This window comes from Ixodes scapularis, unplaced genomic scaffold, assembly GCF_016920785.2.
Source record: "Ixodes scapularis isolate PalLabHiFi unplaced genomic scaffold, ASM1692078v2 PGA_scaffold1__304_contigs__length_218370807, whole genome shotgun sequence".
Lineage (NCBI taxonomy): Eukaryota > Metazoa > Arthropoda > Arachnida > Ixodida > Ixodidae > Ixodes > Ixodes scapularis.
Window position 1 is genome coordinate 34,365,851 of NW_024609846.1, and position 17,928 is coordinate 34,383,778.

Here is a 17,928-nt window from a genome sequence, read left to right on the forward strand (position 1 = left end):
CAAAAAGTATTAGTGACGTCGAGGCATCGGTCATCTCCAGATTTGTTTGCCCCTTCTAATTCTTAGTATAACGTCGTCCTGTGGCTGTACTGAAAACATTGAGAGGAATCGGGACAATTGGGAAGTCGGCTACTGCCCGGTTGAATTGTTTCCTTTTGGTGCCCGAAAACCTTTCGGACTTCGAGAGCATTATAGTTTCTGACTTCGTCTTTCTGGAGTGCCAAAGTTTTTTTTCTTTCTCCTAGACATCATTATTACGAACATAAAAGAATGCCATGACAAATTGCCATCCAATGTTGTTTTTGAGAGTAATATTTTCAGGTTTATGTTCGCCATCCAGCGTGGTTCACTCCATCTCACGGCAAGCAATGCCGATTTCGTCACGTTATAACTCATAACGTTGTCGCGAATGTTACTTGTTTGCGCGAATATACGCAGTTTGATCAAAGCGTTTTGGGACTGATCTTGTAGCGTAAAAAGAGAGGGCAGCACAGTGATGCGCGCGGAGCAGTCGAAGAAAGGGACCTTCTTGTCTCGTTATACCAAAGGGCGTCGCTCTGTGAATATTTTGGAGCTGCACTACACGAGATTGTTTGACCACATGCACGAGCATAATGGCGATCTCTCCATATATAGACTGCGAAGCAAAGTAAGGTCGAACATCATTTTTATGTCCAACTCGGCAAATCTAGAGCAGATACCTCTGAAATGAGTTAGAAGGCTTATGTCAAAAAGCAGTGAGATGTGCCAGGTGTTTTGAGTGGCACCCGTTCCTCAAGAGTGGCAGAACGTCACTGAAGTCAAGGAGAGGTCGGATAAGGCCCCCCTACCGCTCTTCGTCTGCCAGAGATGTTCTGCCTTTATTGAAACGCGTGTGACACCTAAAGCACTTCGCAAAACTCACTATTTTTAACACAAGCCTTCTGAACCATTTCAAAGGTCTCTGTTTTATATTTGCCGAGTTTGACGCAGAATTGATGTTCGCTCTCGCTCTGGTTTCCAGTCTATGGTTAAATCGCCTTTGTGCCCCTGCACGTGGCCACAAAAACTCGTGTAGCGCCGCTCCAAATGTTCACAGATCAATGCCTTTTGGTATTGGGGGCGTTTTATCGAGCTTGTTGTCTTTACAGCCCAACGTTTACCAACACAGTATGACAAAGAAATTGATCCTCGCCTAGCATGGTCTGTGCACGAGCTCTTCGCTCTGACCAGAGACTTATAATCGCACGAGGAGCGGCCTTCGTATCCTCATCTTCGATTTCACGGGTCAAAAACAAACAAGAAAATACGGTTTGTTGTCCCCACAGCTGAAGCGTACCGCTTGGGGCGTGACTGTTCGATCTCCTCCCCAATAACGAGACACGGAGGTCCTTTCCTTTGACTGCTGCGCGCGCATTAATGAGCGGCGCTCTCTTTTAACGCCACAAAATCGGTTCCGGAACTTTTTGATCACACCTCGTATAAACAGTATCATCACCGATCGCAGCGAAATAGCGCACGAGTGAGAATAAATAATTACGCCGTTTCTTAAGTTATGAACGTCACCAGGACTAACACTTCCGACTCACCTGTTCTGGTAGAGTCACACGGCTGCCTTTTGTGTCGGAATTCTTATCCCGAAAACAAGCTGATAATCAACAGTGTTTTTTCGACCAAGGACGTATAGACGTATAATAAACAATTCTGATTTCAGTACGATTCGAAATCTTATTAACGAAATAGCGCTCTGAATTGACTGATTGCCCTCCAATACGTTCTCATTCCTTTTTTTTTTCAACTACAGTTTTGAAATTGTATGTAGTTTGCGTAAGAGACCATACAAATAATATAAACCAGACTATGCATTAAAATATTGATTGACAATGCATGTTTCATTCGTTTTGACCGAGTTCATTAAGCTTGACTAAAGCCACGGTCCCATTGCTAATACGTACATGTCCGAAGCATACTTATAAACAAACATGATTTGAGCATCCCTGATGCGACAGTGTCCGCACATAATTCTGCCATCATGTCTGCAGAGAAACTCCGTGGATCTTTTTTAATGCGAAAGCATTCACCGGTCCCATGGAGCGAGCTGACGTCATCAGTTTGTAGCGCGAAAACGGCACCTAGTTTCTATGATACCAAAGAAGCGAAGTAAAGCTGATGGATTTCGCCTTCGGTTCCCGTGGCCGCTGCGCTCGTCAGTTTCCACGACCGCTCACCCCATGGCGCTGCGTGTACATCAGCGCGCCGTTAACACGGAACGTCCAAGGTCACCAGGGAAGCACGCGCGCTGACCGGCGACGAAAAGTACGCAGCAGACGAAACAAGGGAGCGGACGAGCGGCTTGCATGCTTTCGCATTCACAACTCATAAAAAGTGCTTAGGTGTACCTCGAGTTTTTTTTTCTCTTTTTTGTTTAACGATTCAAAAATCTTAGCGTATATAGCAATTAACGTGTAGCAATTTTATTTACTTAAAATGGCACCCGGCTTTCACGGGATTGTATTGGTGCATTTTGCATATTTTTGCATGGTAGGAGGCTGTGGTAGAAAGAGTTTATTTCGTGTCTCGTACAATACTCTAGTCAATAGAAATGGCGACGTGGTACCAGTGCACGCATATGAAGAAACTTTTCTTGTTTTCAACTGGGACGGTGGGTCTCTTCAGGCTGCAACCCTGCTTTCCAAAAGAAATAGCACATCACTGTCAAATTGGTAAAAAAAGAGAGTGTGCGATAGATGTATCTAATAAACGTGTAATTAGTGACTACAAGTTGCTATAAAATTATTATTTGATTGGAGATCTAGTGACTTACAAAGAGTTTATCTGCAATAAGTTCCGGTTCTCCTGGAAGGTCGGGCACCTCGCTCTGAAAAAAAAAAGTTTTATTTTGAAGGATTACGGTAATTTTTATGCACCATGTAGGAACGTTTTCCGGTGTCATCTCATTTCGGCATAAGTTACCATATTCGTGACTCCAGCGACCCATGGGGGTCGCTACCCTCGGGCAAATATGGCGATCGAAAACAGGTCGGTTTGGGCCATACGCAAGCTCAGCGCACAACGCCCGAGTTTTCGCAGGCAAGCATTGGACTCAAAATTGTTTGTCCCGATTAATATTCACTACGTCCCGAACGTGCGGTGATATGTTAGCGTACATGAGATTCCAGAGCTTTGACCTTTGGGGAAGCGATGAAAAGACTACCTACCGTCTTCTACTGCGCTGATGAACGTTGATAAACGCACAATGTCTGGTTCACGCAGTTGCGTAGGTTCCGTTACGAGCTACCTAGGCAACATGCTGATACGGTAGCAACGACAGAGTCACAGGACAACTGTCAGTGGCGTACCAACTTGTTTTTGAGTGGGGGGGCAAACCAGACCCTCTCCCCCCCCCCCCCCAAATCGAAAATTCGGCGCAACTTTTGTCCAACTTTTCTAAAGATTTGGCAATGATTCGGCAAAATTACAACGTTACCAGACTTAACATTGATATTTTGTTTTTTCTCACGAAAAAAATTTTGCTTCTTCTTCTTAAAATAAATACAACTTGTCGTGCCTATTGAAAGAGTTATGACTAAATAAGGTGATATTCTAGAAGATAATTGTATCGATGTCGCTTTTGTGTGTTTACTTGTAATTTTGGTGTATGCTTCCAGAAAGTGGCGTGACAACGAGGTTGGGTAGTAGCCGGCACAGTCACGAATCACACTACGAGAGCTTTGATTTTTAGGCTTCATCAGCGCACGCCTGCAAGTGTGTTTACATTGTTAAAATAAAGGCAATCACTGCGTTCTTACTTTCTCTGGTAGTCGCCGTTTCGTGCGCGAAAACGGATGCAACGGTTGCTGAGCCTTCACCAGAAGAGATAACAATATTGTAAATATGCATGTTTTTCGATTTGAGTCACTTGACGTCAGCTTTGCATGAAAGTGCGCGTTCCATATTCGCAACGTGCCGTTTTTAACCTTTAAAATTCCGGTTTCTGGTGTTCGGACACACACGGACGTTTAGGAAGATGGGGAGAGTTAGGAATGGTCGGATATGCAACGTCGACCATGATAGTTCTGTGTTTAACGAATATTTTTCATCAGTGTTTACTAACGAGTGCTTGGACTCCGTCGAGTAACTGTGGGATTAGCTCCGAATAGTGGCGTTTCTTTGTATTCCGAAGCTCAAGGAGACTTGACGCATTTGAAGAAAGGGCTTGTCCCCGCTTCTCTCCAATGTAGGAATTCTTGCCCACTACAGGAGGTGCACACACTGCTCCTTTTACGGTGCAGGCGATAGAACCCCTAACAACGACACTCACGCCGGATGGGCTGCTCGTGTATCACTCGAAGCGCGTTAACCCACCCCCGCGCCTGCGTTCACGCCGCTTCGCGGTGACGGTGTGCGGCTGCTATTTACAAATCTATTAACCCACCTAGCCCCCCCCACCCCCGTACACGCCGCTTTGCGGCGTCCGGTCGGCAACCCAAGCCCCGCTGCCCCCCATGCACTTCCGTAAATAGAGTCGATACGATTTAGTTTAGCGATGTTTCGTCAACAACATTCGTTTTTTTAGTGTTAATGGTAAAAAAGAAATGTAAATATCGCCAAATCCCTCGACAAAACAAAATGTTCGAGAAAAAAAAATAAAAAGAAGTAAGCCGGCCCACACCATAAAGAGAACCCGGGTCTGACACGTATGAGGCAGACATCTCACCACTAAGTTACGCTACCTCTTCGGAAACTCGCATTGCATCCGCTGCCTATGTTGACGGCGGCAGCGCCTATCTCCAAGCAAGCAAGCAAAACTTTATTTTGTGTAAGGGCCTACGTCCTGGTCTGGACAGCCCGTCCGGCCCATGTCTCGCGGATGGATTCCGTAAGGTTACCGTGTAGCCTTGTTCGTGGAGCAAGGCTTTACGAACCAGCCAATCCGGCGTGCGTGAGCACCGTTGCTAGGGTTTGTATCGCCTGCGCGTTAAAAATATGCCCGCGCGGGTCGGGGGGCAGTGCCCTTGGTATTCCTTGGGCGCCGCCGGCCTGTGTCTGCTCTGCCCAGTGGCGGCCGTTTCAGGGGGGGCAAAACGCATGCCTTGCCCCCCCACTCTGAGAACTGGGGGGGGCAAGTGCCCCCCTTGCCCCCCCGGTTGGTACGCCCATGACAACTGTTCGCCCTTCACAACATAAGAAGTGACGCATGATGCACCTATACTTCGTCTCACCCTACGATGGACTAAGGCGAAAGCTACGGACCGCCAGATCCAATCACGAGCCACTAAGAAATTGCGTGGTATTGCGCTTTGATGCACGCATCAGCCCGCGTCTCGGATCACTGATGGGGATGGGCGGAGAGTGCTTCGAATTTAATAGCAGTGAGTGACTCAACAATTTTACATTGCAAAAAAGCCGCGACGTGCAGGCTGTTTGCAGCGTCGAAGATATAGAAATGATGCAGCGTTTTTGGGTTCGGAGCGTTATTCGTCCACCCCTAATCAAAGGTAGGCATGTCATAGTTTATCGTAGAACGTGATTGGACATGGCGGCCCGTGGCTTTGGCCTTTAGTCCATTGTAGGATGAGACAAAGTATAGTTTTGTGGGCCAAAATAGGTCATGGTTTTCCCTGTAGCCCTGTCATTGCTGTCGTTCTCGTTGCTTTGGACACTGCCAAACCAGATTTCTTCGCTTTACTTGGGCGGCTATCGCTCCAGCCGCCAACAACATGCAATTGCAGAAGCTACAAGGGTCGAGTAGACTATTTTAAATCGTTAAATAACCTGTTCCGGCCGGTTCAGTGTTTTCCCGCTAGGCTTTGTTTTGCCGCGGTCGCGAATAGACGTAGTCTCAATCTGGCCAAATATTTCATTCCGGTTGAACGTTCCTATTCGTCTTGATTCCCTGCTTGGCTTTTCATTTTCAATTGGCTTGACATTTTAATTTTGGTTTAATTTTGAGTTCGATTGGAAATCTTATTTAGGCTCAATCATTTTAACTTGACTGGAATTCTGTCAACTCCTGGACCACTCATTTCAGCTAAAGCTTTTAGCTACATGATTGGCTGATATCTTTTCTCTTTAGTTTCTTTTGTGTCTTGATTTGAAACAAACAGTTTCACACAGTTTAGTAGGCTTCATGGCATATGAGGGTCACATGTTCCTGTCACCACTTACTTTAGTTATGTGTTGTTTTACCTGTTAAACTCTTTGCATACACCAAGCTTGTGATTTCAATGTTGGTCGGTTGCAAGCAATTGGGACTACCACGCGCCGTGAAGTGTTAAAAACGCAGGAGCACGTTTATTTGAAATTAAGTTGCCAAAGCAGGAAGCAAGCGTGAACACTCCATATTCCCGGTTAATGTGAGCAAGGGCATCACAACCAATCAGATATTTTAGTCAAATTAAGAACTTTTGAAAAAGTGAGACTTCAGTTCAATGGAGACTTTTGCCGGATTATAATATAATTGTTTTTGTTGGTGATCGCGAGCACGGGGGATGAATGCAATGAAGTTAGGCTTTCTTATAACGTTGGCTGTATTCATGCCTCGATGAACGGGTGGGAATCTTTATTGAAGTAATATGTTTTGCTTCACGCATGCACCTAACACAACTTTCCCGAACGAGTTGTAGATGCCTGAAGAAGCCCGTTTGGTTCCCAGTCTTGTGAGATTTGAGCGATGTAAATGAAATCTATTTTCCTCGAAGGAAGTCAATGTTCCTATTCCAAAGAAAAAGGGCCCCGCAGGTTTGCTGGCTCGATTTTGACAAAGCCCAAATTTTTCAGGCGGAGCGCTTCAGGGTTTACAGATGAGAATTGTACGGTGTTTGAGTTCGACAAAGTCGCGATTCCGAGACTGCCAGACGGCGGAAGACCTTGTAACTCACACCGCGCCGGGCACCTGTACAGTTTTATGACAGCAGGTGTTCAGCCTTGCCTCTACACCTATAGCTAGACATCAGGCTCTGTGTCGAGAGCACACCGGAAGAATAAAGAGGAGTTTGAACGACGACGCCTTGCCATGGATCAAGTGTGTCGAAGGTTCGCTCCCATTTCTGACAAATGCCTTGAGATGGCGCAACATGACAGAAGCCCGGGGAACCGTCCTTATTTGCGCACAAATGTTCAAGGCCGCGGGGCCCGCAACCGCGCCCGTGCGAAGGCCGTGTGGAGTCCCAGCCCGACAGTGCCGCGGCCGGGAGATGTTCGAAGCCCGACTGGAATTTCGACCCCCTTTCAGGGCTTGATCAGACACCACTCTCTTTTTTTGTCAATGGTCGAGAGCAGCAATACACTCTAAGATAGTTCGAGCGTTAGCGTCCCTTTAGAACACAGAAAAGCGAGTCACGGCGGACCAACGGAAGAATCCCAATAAATAACGAAACTCAAAATGCGACTGACAAAAAAAGAAAAAAATTAAAAAAGCAAACAACGCACAAAAAACACGATATGCTCGTAAACAATGAACATTACGTTACACTTCCTCCTCTCTGCGCACATCGCAGTTTTCGAATCCAATCATTTTCTGAGCTTCGTTATTCGGGAATATTATTACATTGTCCGTCATGATCGATTCTTTCTGTGTTGTGCAGGAAAGGGAACTCGCACATTTTTTTAGAGTAGATTTGTCAGCTGGATGGGAGTCGCCAGAACACCCCGGTTCGAGAAAGAACGATGGATGGAGAAACCTTCAATGGTGACAGTAGAGAGCTTTACTTGATCGTTTCGATACCTCTTATAGACATTCCAGGGCTTATCATCCGGGCGAAAATGCTGAGTCACTGAGCTGTGGACGTATGCACATCGTGTGATATACGCATGCACAACCATAGCCTCCACTATACTCACAAAGCCTGGCAGTTCGACCACGGAGCCGCAGAGTGCCCGGTTGCAGGTTTGAAGCGCGAGGATCTGGTAGCAGACAGCATCAAAGAGCCATTTCTCGGGGAACCTGGACGTCAGCGCACAGCTTTTGTAGCGGCAAGGACCCGAAACACACTTGTTCGCTCGGGAGAAGTGTGTTTCGGCGTCTCGCCGCAGCGGGGCGCCAGTCACGTGGCTCTCCTCTCATATCCGTTGTCTGCCGCTCCACCTTTTCCATTTCGGAGGCCGCTTCTCGTGGCGATCTGCCAGGCTTTTTCAGTATATAGGAGGCTATGGCACAACAGAGCTCAGCACATGCTCAGAGGGCGTTCCACAGCCCAGCAGAAAAAAAATGGCAGCGCACACGAGGTGATTTTTGGAAAAGGTCTAAACCCGGCCCCGATAACCATGCGATGCATCCGCAATGGCGTCGGCAGAGTATCGGGAATAGTTATCAGAGTCATCGGAACGATCTACTAAAACGCCTTCTGAGTAACATCATCAAACGGTACTTGAGACGCCCAAATCAGCGATATCTGCTTTCTTTTTTTATGCGCACCGCCACAACAACGTGCACATCTTTGAACAAAGCAGCCTATAGTCAATGCCAGCTCAAGAAGCACGGGGGGGGGGGGGGGCTTACTATGTTCGTGCTTCTTGTTTTGAGATAAGCCGCTTATCACGCAAGCGAAACAGGGTGAGTCACCGGCCTGTGGACGCATGCGCGACGTCTCATATATTTCGTGGATGAGAGCCACTGTGCACTCTCTGAAAGCTTCCACAGCCCAGATAAACAAAGATGGCAGCGCCCGGAGAGCGAGTATTAAAAAGGTCTATAGCAGGTTCCCCGATCCATATGCTTGGATGTGTGCTAACTTTGCTGAGATGATTGGGACAGTCGTTGGGCCACCTCTTCGCATAGTGGTCCGTCTTGTGTGCCCTTCACATTCTTTCTGTTTTTACGTTTTACTGTACGGCGTAGCTGACAGATATGAAACCAAATATTGCGGTAGGGTGGTATGTCACAGTTTGGATGAGCCCACTCTAGTTTATGACGCACACGGCTCTTGTGTTTTTGCGTTGTGCGTTCAGGTGGAGAGTTTTAATATTTCTGGGGCTATTGGGACTTGCGAGCTGTCTGAATGGGGTCCACGACTTAGGTTATTTACATATTAATGCAATTCGTGTGCTACGCCTATGATGTTGGCAATTGGTTTAATAACAGTTGTGGAAACATCTTACTTCGTTCCGTACTCACAAAAGAAAAAACAAAGTAACCTGGCTTGACGTGTTCGTTAAAGAGAAAAAAAGATTTGTTAGAAAGTAAATGCCAATGCTTATTTATTAGCCCGTTCTAAGTATCTGTGAATACAACTTCCCACCAGCTATGTGAACTTATGAAAGAGGCACAGACGCGAGCGTGGTTTATGGAAGGTGGCTTGGTGAGCAGAAGCAGATTGTACTCTTCATGCGGCTTCTACTACGACAGCGACATTGAAGCGATTAATTTATCCAAGGCCCTTGTTTTTTTTCCAACACTTGCCGCTGTTATTCTTAGCCGCACACAGCACTACACAGAGGAAAACTCTAGCTGCAAGATCACGTTCTTTTTAGAGCGCAGCCCTTAAGCGCCCGTTTCCGGCTTGAGTGGCGCCGGCGTCGCCGTCGCCGTCGGCGTAACTGCGCGGTGCATTATGGGTAAACTTCCCCGTTGAATCTAACGGAAAATTTTCTCCCCTAAATTTAGCGGAAATATTTCCCCGCTAAATCTAGCAGAAAAATTTCCCCCCTCAATTTAGCAGAAAAATTTCCCCGCTAAATCTAGCGGAAAATTTTCCCCACTAAATTAGTGGAAAAATTTCCCCGCTAAATCTAGCGGAAAAATTTCCCCGCTCAACTTAGCGGAAAAATTTCCCCGCTAAATCTAGCGGGAGAATTTCCCCGCTAAATCTAGCGGAAAAATTTCCCTGCTAAATTTAGCGGACAAATTTCCCCGCTAAGTTCAGCGGAAACTTTTTCCCTAAATGAGAGGCGACCAGGAGAGGAGGAGGGGCATAGCCTCCTCTCCGTACCTTCTCCTCCTCCTCCTCAAGAGCTGCGCTCTAACTCGGCGTTACAGGGAGTTGTAAACGGCTTTCATTTTTTCGTAGACACCTGCTTGAGCGTGTTTTCTCTCCACAAATGTACAGCTTCGACATGCTTCGGGGCCTCTGTCCTAGGAGACACACGTACAGCCTTGGAAACAGTCACATTTTTGTTCTCTTCTCTTTACTGACGTGTGCCTATACTTCTTTATAAATGTCCTACCTCATTAGGCTCTGATAAGGTAAGACGTCAAAAGCCAAACCAATTCTAAGCACCCGAAAGAAAAATGTTATACCAACCAATTTTCTAAAATGTATGTTTTTGGTCCCTTCCAATCGAACATTTACTACTTCCAATGGCAGCGCAGGACAAAAAGTAGATGGTTAAGCGTGTTGGTTTCTAATTTACTATAACGAACGATGGACATTGAAAACGAACAGGCATAACAGGCTCGAAAGCCTGTGTTGTGTTTGTCTTCAATGTCCCTCTTTCGTTATTGTAAACAATAAGTATTCTTCCGTATACTGCTCACTGCCGGACGAAATGGTTATGTGTTGTTTTGTCTTGCGTCTGTCCTTCATTATCATAACTGATAAGTTACGGTTCCTGTAATGACATGGACGCTTGCTTGGTCTCCAACTTTTTTTGTGAGCTGAAAACAACAGCAGTGACCAAGGTGGGAAGGACTCACCAAGGCTGACTTGACCTTTTCCAGAAGGCAGTCGATAATCAGATTGGAGCGTTCAGGCGTTCCTTTGGGAACGGACGAAGCGCACGCATCGTAGTTCTCACAAAGGGAAGGGAGGACCTGCAGATTTTATACGCTTTAATCAAGTCTAAGAAGGTGGAATATGTGAGTGGTTTGCACAATATAAATTGTAGCCCAAGAAGTTACTACACAACGGCGGAAACAGCGAAGCTAGATGTAATTGTATGAGTCGTGAACGCGGACAATCGGCCCTGGCTGTTTAAGACAACAGCTTTTCAAAGGAAAAAAAGCACGTTTTACTGAATTATTGGCATGGAATTATAATGATAAAGCAAACATATGCTTATCGACAATAGCCGTGTCATTGAAGTTTGTTTTCATCTAATATGAGTGTGTCGTATGTACAAACTTCGGTATATAGATATTTCTTTTTCCTTTCTTAGTTTCCTCATCGAGTTATTATACTGACTGTCTTGAATATGGCTGGACTCTTCTTTTTATAACTAGAATAAACTCATGGTCTTAAATGAGAAAAATAATGTCTCAAACAGAGCGGAGTCTGCCGTCAGCACCCGTTTATGGCCGCTCTCTCATTGGGGCTCTCAAAGGAAGCTGTCTTACTTCGTGTTAAAAAAAATAAATCTAAGAATTTACCAGTGCTTGCGAATATTAATAAAAGATTCCCACTCATTTTCTACTTTTTAATGTCTGATTCGAAAACATGATTGATTAATCTAGGCAGGGCAACGAACAGCTAATTATGACAGCGTTCAACGTGCCTTCGCGATTGAGCGCCGTCAATTATAAGCGCAGCTTTGACCGAATTTGCGTTCCGATCGGTGATGCGCAATTCGTTTGGCTGACGGAAGGCTGAACCGCGCCACAAGGACAGTCAACGGATACAATAGATTTTTTTTCCATAGCCGTTTTTTTTCCCCTTTCCTGGGAACTGCACATGCTGTTAATTTGTGGACTTACGAAATCACAAACTAAGAGTGTGTAACAAGACAGGTAGCTCTTGTTTGAATTGTTCAAAACCAAAGTGTGTTCTGGAATGGGGAATGCGACAGGGATGCCAATGACGCGATGGATATTCTGATTGGCTTCTTTCAAGTATTGCAAGATCTAGTATAATTGTGAAGTTTTGTATCAGCTAATTTTGATACATAAATTATTTTATGTTTCCAAAAAGAGGGAAAAAAATGGTTATCCCAAGGAACGGTATCACTTATCTTAGCAACTTTTTTTTGGTAACAACCGCAGCTTGTTTAGTTTCGTTTTTGTAGTCGTCTCCCACACTAGACGATACTATCAGAGGGTCGCATCGAAAAGGGAATTCTAAAGTATATTTTTATCTCGACTGGAAGTCGATGCCTTTACTTGTTCACTGTGCCCATAACTCTGCAATGTTTCTAATGAACATAGTTTGCACACACATTGCAAGGCACGTGTTAAGAAAACATTAAACCTAAGGTCTAATTCTGAACACACTCTATAAGGGGTATTGATTGGACGCCATATTTGAGGGCACTGTTTAGAGCGCATGATTGATTGAAACGTTTATTATGTGAACCATACCCTGGCCTATTGGGCCTCATGTGGCATGGGGGAGGGGAAAGGGGGTTTAGCGATGACGATGGGTCAGATGTACCTTCCAATCCCGGAGGACCGGAGGTAGGAGATGATTGATGAAAATACTAGTGGTCTATGCTCAGGACAAGCTCCGATTAATGGGCTGTTAAGATCGGCAATCTTGATGGTGCGGAATGCACGTTGCAAAAGAACTGTGGAAGCTCGCTGTCAGCACGCGCTCATCAGTCGCGCACAAAGCTATGGCCGCCAGTGAATACTCCCTATTGTGATGGACCCCAAAACTAAATATGTATACAAGACTAACTCGAGACCCAGGACACTGGAAAAAAATTGAATTTGTTTTTGCCGTGTTAATAACCAGATATCTAATATCTGTTCAGATTTTTAAGTTTATTCCGAAAACAATTTGCTTTAATTACAAGCACGTCTACCGTGAGAGTATATGTCAACAGAAGAACAGGCCGCTTTGCGATTAGGCGCGAGATCAAATCGTCGCAACGACTAGTGTCAGAGAAAACAAATTGTATGATGCCTTTAAATATTTTCTTATTAATAGTCGTTGGATGAATATCACAATCGACGTTCCAACGAACTAAAAGAAAAAAAGGCCAGTCTGTTGAAAGGAATACTGAGCAGTGCATCTATTATTTGATAAATGCCAGGCACGTCGTGCTTGAAAATAGCACACACAGCGGCGAACAGGAAAGGTCATAATGTAGAAGCGTAACGTAGTTGTTTACGAGAACTCGAGACATTAGGTAACCAACGTTGTGGGTACATGTCTTACAATTGTTAAATACTTAGAAGGTATTCCATATTTGTCGTAGTTTCGGTAGCATTCGATGAACATGTCCGCAGCCGGTGTCAGCATGGACATCATATCCCTTTTGCCTGGAAAAAAAATATTCGTTTGTTTGTTTTTGTTTTGAAAGGAACAGGACAACCCTAAATCGTCCACAAGATTGTCGTTTACGCTGCAACTGAGATTTCTAGTTTGATTTTCAACAGTTTCAAAGGATGCCCATCTGATCATGCTTAAAGCGGCACCAACGTTCGACAACAAAACCTACAGTCAGTGAAAGGTAAGGAATCCCGTAGATGCCCCGCCTCCAAGGGAACGTCTTTGGTGACACTTGGGCGCACTTGCAGCCAGAGCCTGGCGGAAGAACGAGCGCGTTCTGGAGGCGGAGCTTCTGCTGCACTATTAACCTGTCACCGACTACAGAAGCACTTCTCTCATACTCCACGGTGCTTTTCAGCTTGTATCATCTAGCAGCTAGTGTACCCGAAATTGTTCGGAAGGTACTTTTAAAATGGGTAACGTAGCATGCCAGTAATATTTAAATAAAAGCTTACAGAAGGTTCCAGTGTACGAACAGTAAGTTTAATAAAAGCAGGATAACTAATGGAGTTACTGTAGGGATAAAAAAAAAGATTGACACGTCTGCGGTAGGTTCGCACAATCGCGCTTACAGTTGTTTTGTTTTGACTAATACGTTAACCTCGCCGTGTACTAATTTGAGAGGGAAGTTCTACTACGTCCAGAATATCTTCATAATTCCGCCGTCATGTCATTTTGAGGACAGATCGCGCCATCTCTCGTTATCAGTACCACACCTAATTAACTAATGCCGCAATCATATTGACTGGGGAGCAATGATGAGACGCGGCGAGCTCGCCAAGCTAGGCGTTTCAAGAGCTGTCAGTCAGTGTGCACACGCAGAAAAAGAAAAGCTTGTCTTTGACTTGACGACGTTGTTCGAGCTGGCGCCCAAGATAGAACACACAGTTGCGTCATATCTCACCGGGTTGTGGTCCGCAGGAACGACTCACTGGCGATGCCGAGGTCAGCAGCACCAGCGTGAACGAGATGGTCAGCGTGGCGATCGACAGGGCCATCGTGCGTTTTCTGCGCATCCATGTCCGTTGACGGCCGCCCGCGTTTACACAGCCGGACGGGCGCAGCATGCCGGCGCCCATCTATCTCGGTGTCACGCTCGCTTGCAGCGTATATTGGCACCGTGCTTTCCCTGTCTGTTTTGCTTTCATTTTTTTGCCCGCTGAAAATATTTGCTCTCGGCAATGGCCGATCGTGTCCCTGAGGTTATTTGCAGTTCGTCGGGTATGTTGAAGTGCGGACGTTAGAAAAAATTGAGCATCAGTTTTTTGTTTTGTTTTACCTGTAGTGAATTCTACGTGCCCTAAAATCTGAATCTCTGTACTCTTATATTAAATTCGAATGTCTCTTGTAAGAATGCTCAAAGTGCAGGCTGCAATACGTTAAACTTGATGGTGAACACTGATCCTGAGGTGGAAATGAGTTAAAACAGTTTAATAGAGATCAAGTAAGGTCAGAGACAGTGTCTCAGACGTTGCTAAAAAAATTATTTTCTACACCGTTCTAGAGTTTGAATTCAAAGGCTAAGGACTGATACTGGGTTTTGGGTGATTGTGTCACTAGTAGCGTTTCGTCAGACGCAGAAACCTGTCACACAACAACTACAACGGTATAGGTCAATGGGCGCAATAGTGTATAGTTCAAACTATGTTTTACAAAATTCCGAAATATTTACCTGGTTTTTGATAATAACTTTTGTCACACATTCTAGACATAATGACAGATGCCTCTTCAACGAAAAATGCGAAAGGACGCGAGCCTTGACTTGTTACGATAGCTCTAAATCTCAAGAAGTAAGAATCATTCGCAAATATGGCTCAGCAGCTCCGTTCGAGACGAAAATCGGCCTAGCTTATACATTTCCTAAAAATATTGGATCATCAAACTTTTGTTTTGCTCAATTTAAAAAGAAATCACCCTATACACTAATTTGGGGAAGGTATAAATACCTACCCGTGTACGAGTGTTCCATTACCAGTGAGGTCACACGAGAACGTGGTTACATTTGTCAAAGCAGAACAAGCTTTGAAACTCTACATTGGAAATAATAAAATATGGGTCTAACAGATGTAGTAAGAAAACTTGTGCGCACACGAAAGAGAAGACCTATACAAAATAGGAGAAACGAACAAGGGCATGTCTGTGCCCCCTACTTCGTGTTCGTCTGTTCCTTTTTGAGTAAACAACTTTTCTTTGAATAATGAACCGACTAGTCGAACAACAAGTCTTGTTAGATTACCAGATATAGTGCATGGGGTTTAATGTTTTTTTATATTGAGTGATGAGGTTGGCAATGTGTTTCTTTCTGTTTGACGTGTATTGTTGTCCCGTCAGGTAAAATTTGTTCACCTTTTGTGACCCTCCCTCCTAATTAAGAGGTGGAAATAAAGATTAATAATATTATTTTAATATTATTGTGACTGTCATCAATCAATCAATCAATCAATCAATCAATTTTATTTACATCATCATCAAATAGTGATGTGGGCTGCAGAGGCAAAAAGTCAAAACAGTTTTGACTTGACAAGGCCTCTGCAGCCTTACAATTGGCATACGGTAACAAACAACAGCAACCGGGGAAAACAAGCAGACAGCGACATGGGGAAAAAAATAAATAAAACACTTATATACTCTATTTGCTGTTTGAGGAAGGATTTGACCTCTTACACAAAGAACGAAAAGAAACGACAGCATCTAGGGACTGGGTGTCTACAGGAAACAAAAATATATAAACCGGATGCATTTACAGCTCACAAAGACAATTTATTTTTTATTTGTGAAAACAAAGTTCTCGAATTTCATTGAGATGTAGGTTTTCAATGTTTGACAAATTTTGTTTTTCAACTTTATTTAAGACAAGTGGAAGATTATAGCTTAACATTTGAAACCCGTAGTTCGTGCGATTAAATGGAATTTTCCAGCGCTCCCTTTCCCTAACGTCATAAGGTTTAGAAATGGGAGTTAAATTTGAAATACAAGTAAAAAATGGTTCATTACATCGGAGGGTGGATCTATATCGTGTGAGGAGAGTACGTGGCACGCCTTTGATACTTATTCATTCATATTTAGAACACCGTAAGCAATGTGTCTCCGTGAGTGATCATGTTTCCTCTTTGCAAATCTTGAAGTTTGGTGTGCCCCAAGGCAGCATACTCGGCCCTCTGCTGTTCAATGTATATATAAATGATCTAGTCAATATTTGCCATCAAGCACGTTTTGTAATGTATGCAGACGACACGAGTATATTTCTGTCTGCATCGAATATGGACGAACTTATACCCATGGGAAACTTAGTTTTGGAAAAGTTTCTTTCGTGGTCAAAAATAAATGGTCTTAAAATAAACACTGTAAAGTCCAAAGCAATTTTGTTTAGACCTGTAAATAAGCACGTTATTAGTAATTATACTCTAGAGATTGGAACTGACCAGATTGAAATAGTTAAACAGCACAAAACGCTAGGTGTCATTTTTTCAGAACATATGCAATGGGATAATCACATCGAATACTTAGTTACGAAACTGTCAAAAGTTGTTGGAATAATATGCCACTGTCGCTCCTTGTTGCCTGTAAATATTAAAATGCAAATTTATCATGCTCTGTTTAGCTCACAAATTAACTATTGTCATTTGGTTTGGGGCACAACAACCAAATCTAATATTAACAAACTTTAGATCCTACAAAAGAAAATGCTGCGTTTTATTGCAAACGTGCCTTACGACACTCATACTGAGCCATTATTTCTTAAATTCAACATCATGAGGATTGCCAGTGTATACGAGTACCGTTTGCTATGTTCTTATTTATTTTCGACCGCTGAGTTTGCTTCTTTTTTGTCTAATGTATCCCATCTGACAAAACGTGAATCCTTCATCCTTGTCAGACGCAGAGAGTTCTGGAACGTGCCTCATTTTCGTACAAATTATGCACTCCAATCTATTGCGCATAACCTGCCTTCATTACTTAACAAGTTCCTTATAGACCACAATGATATTCACTGTTTAACAAAAAAAGATGTACGTGTTTGTTTTGTTTAGTCAAAGTGTATTCTGTAGTACTTGTTTTTTTTATAATGCCCTGTAAGTGCAGGGGCACCAGGCCCAGTCAAGCTACCTCATGGAAGCTTTTTGTCTGGTGCCCTCAGCACAATATTGCTGAAAATAAATATTACTTACTTACTTACTTACTTACTAAATTCATATGAATCAAGAATAGATGTTAGATGCAGCTCTTTAAACAGAGGACGAGTGTGTGTGTCAAAAGACACGTTTCGTATAATGCGGACAGCCTTTTTTTGAAGAATATGTAATTTATTTAGGTTGGACTGGCTTGTAGTGCTCCACACCAAGCTACAGTAATTTAAAATAGGTTCAAAAAGAGCTTTATATATGATATCCATAATAACCCTGAGACGAAGGAAAAATAAAAAAACGGACAGTACAACGAAGTCTCTAGACTTCGTTGTACTGTCCGTTTTTTTATTTTTCCTTCGTCTCAGGGTTATTATGGATACCATTCACCAGCTCGCCTGTGTTTTTTACCTTTCTTCACTTTATATATGAGCAATTTTAAACGACAAGGCAGTATATTTTTAAACTGGTACAATTTTCCCAGCACTTTTGAAAGTTTTTTAGCTATATTGATAATATGATCATTCCAAGACAGGTGGTTGTTAAAATAAACTCCAAGCGTTTTCACATTTTGAACGAGTTCAATTTGAGAGAGGCCAAGAACAATATTAAAATTGGAACTGACATTTCTATTCTTAGGTCTGAAAAGGACCGCCTTGCTTTTGCTCATATTAATTACT

At 43.7% G+C, this 17,928-nt stretch overlaps 1 protein-coding gene across 1 annotated transcript; it reads right to left on the minus strand.

Annotated features, from left to right (window-relative positions):
- Positions 1 to 2,568: 2,568 nt before the first annotated feature.
- Positions 2,569 to 14,122, minus strand: LOC121047295. Its single transcript, XM_042290130.1, has 5 exons — positions 14,029 to 14,122; positions 13,011 to 13,114; positions 10,613 to 10,729; positions 2,804 to 2,857; positions 2,569 to 2,664 (listed from the first exon to the last, which is right to left on the minus strand). Exons 1-5 carry the CDS (start codon positions 14,120 to 14,122, stop codon positions 2,569 to 2,571), a joined length of 465 nt encoding a protein of 154 aa, XP_042146064.1.
- Positions 14,123 to 17,928: the final 3,806 nt, after the last annotated feature.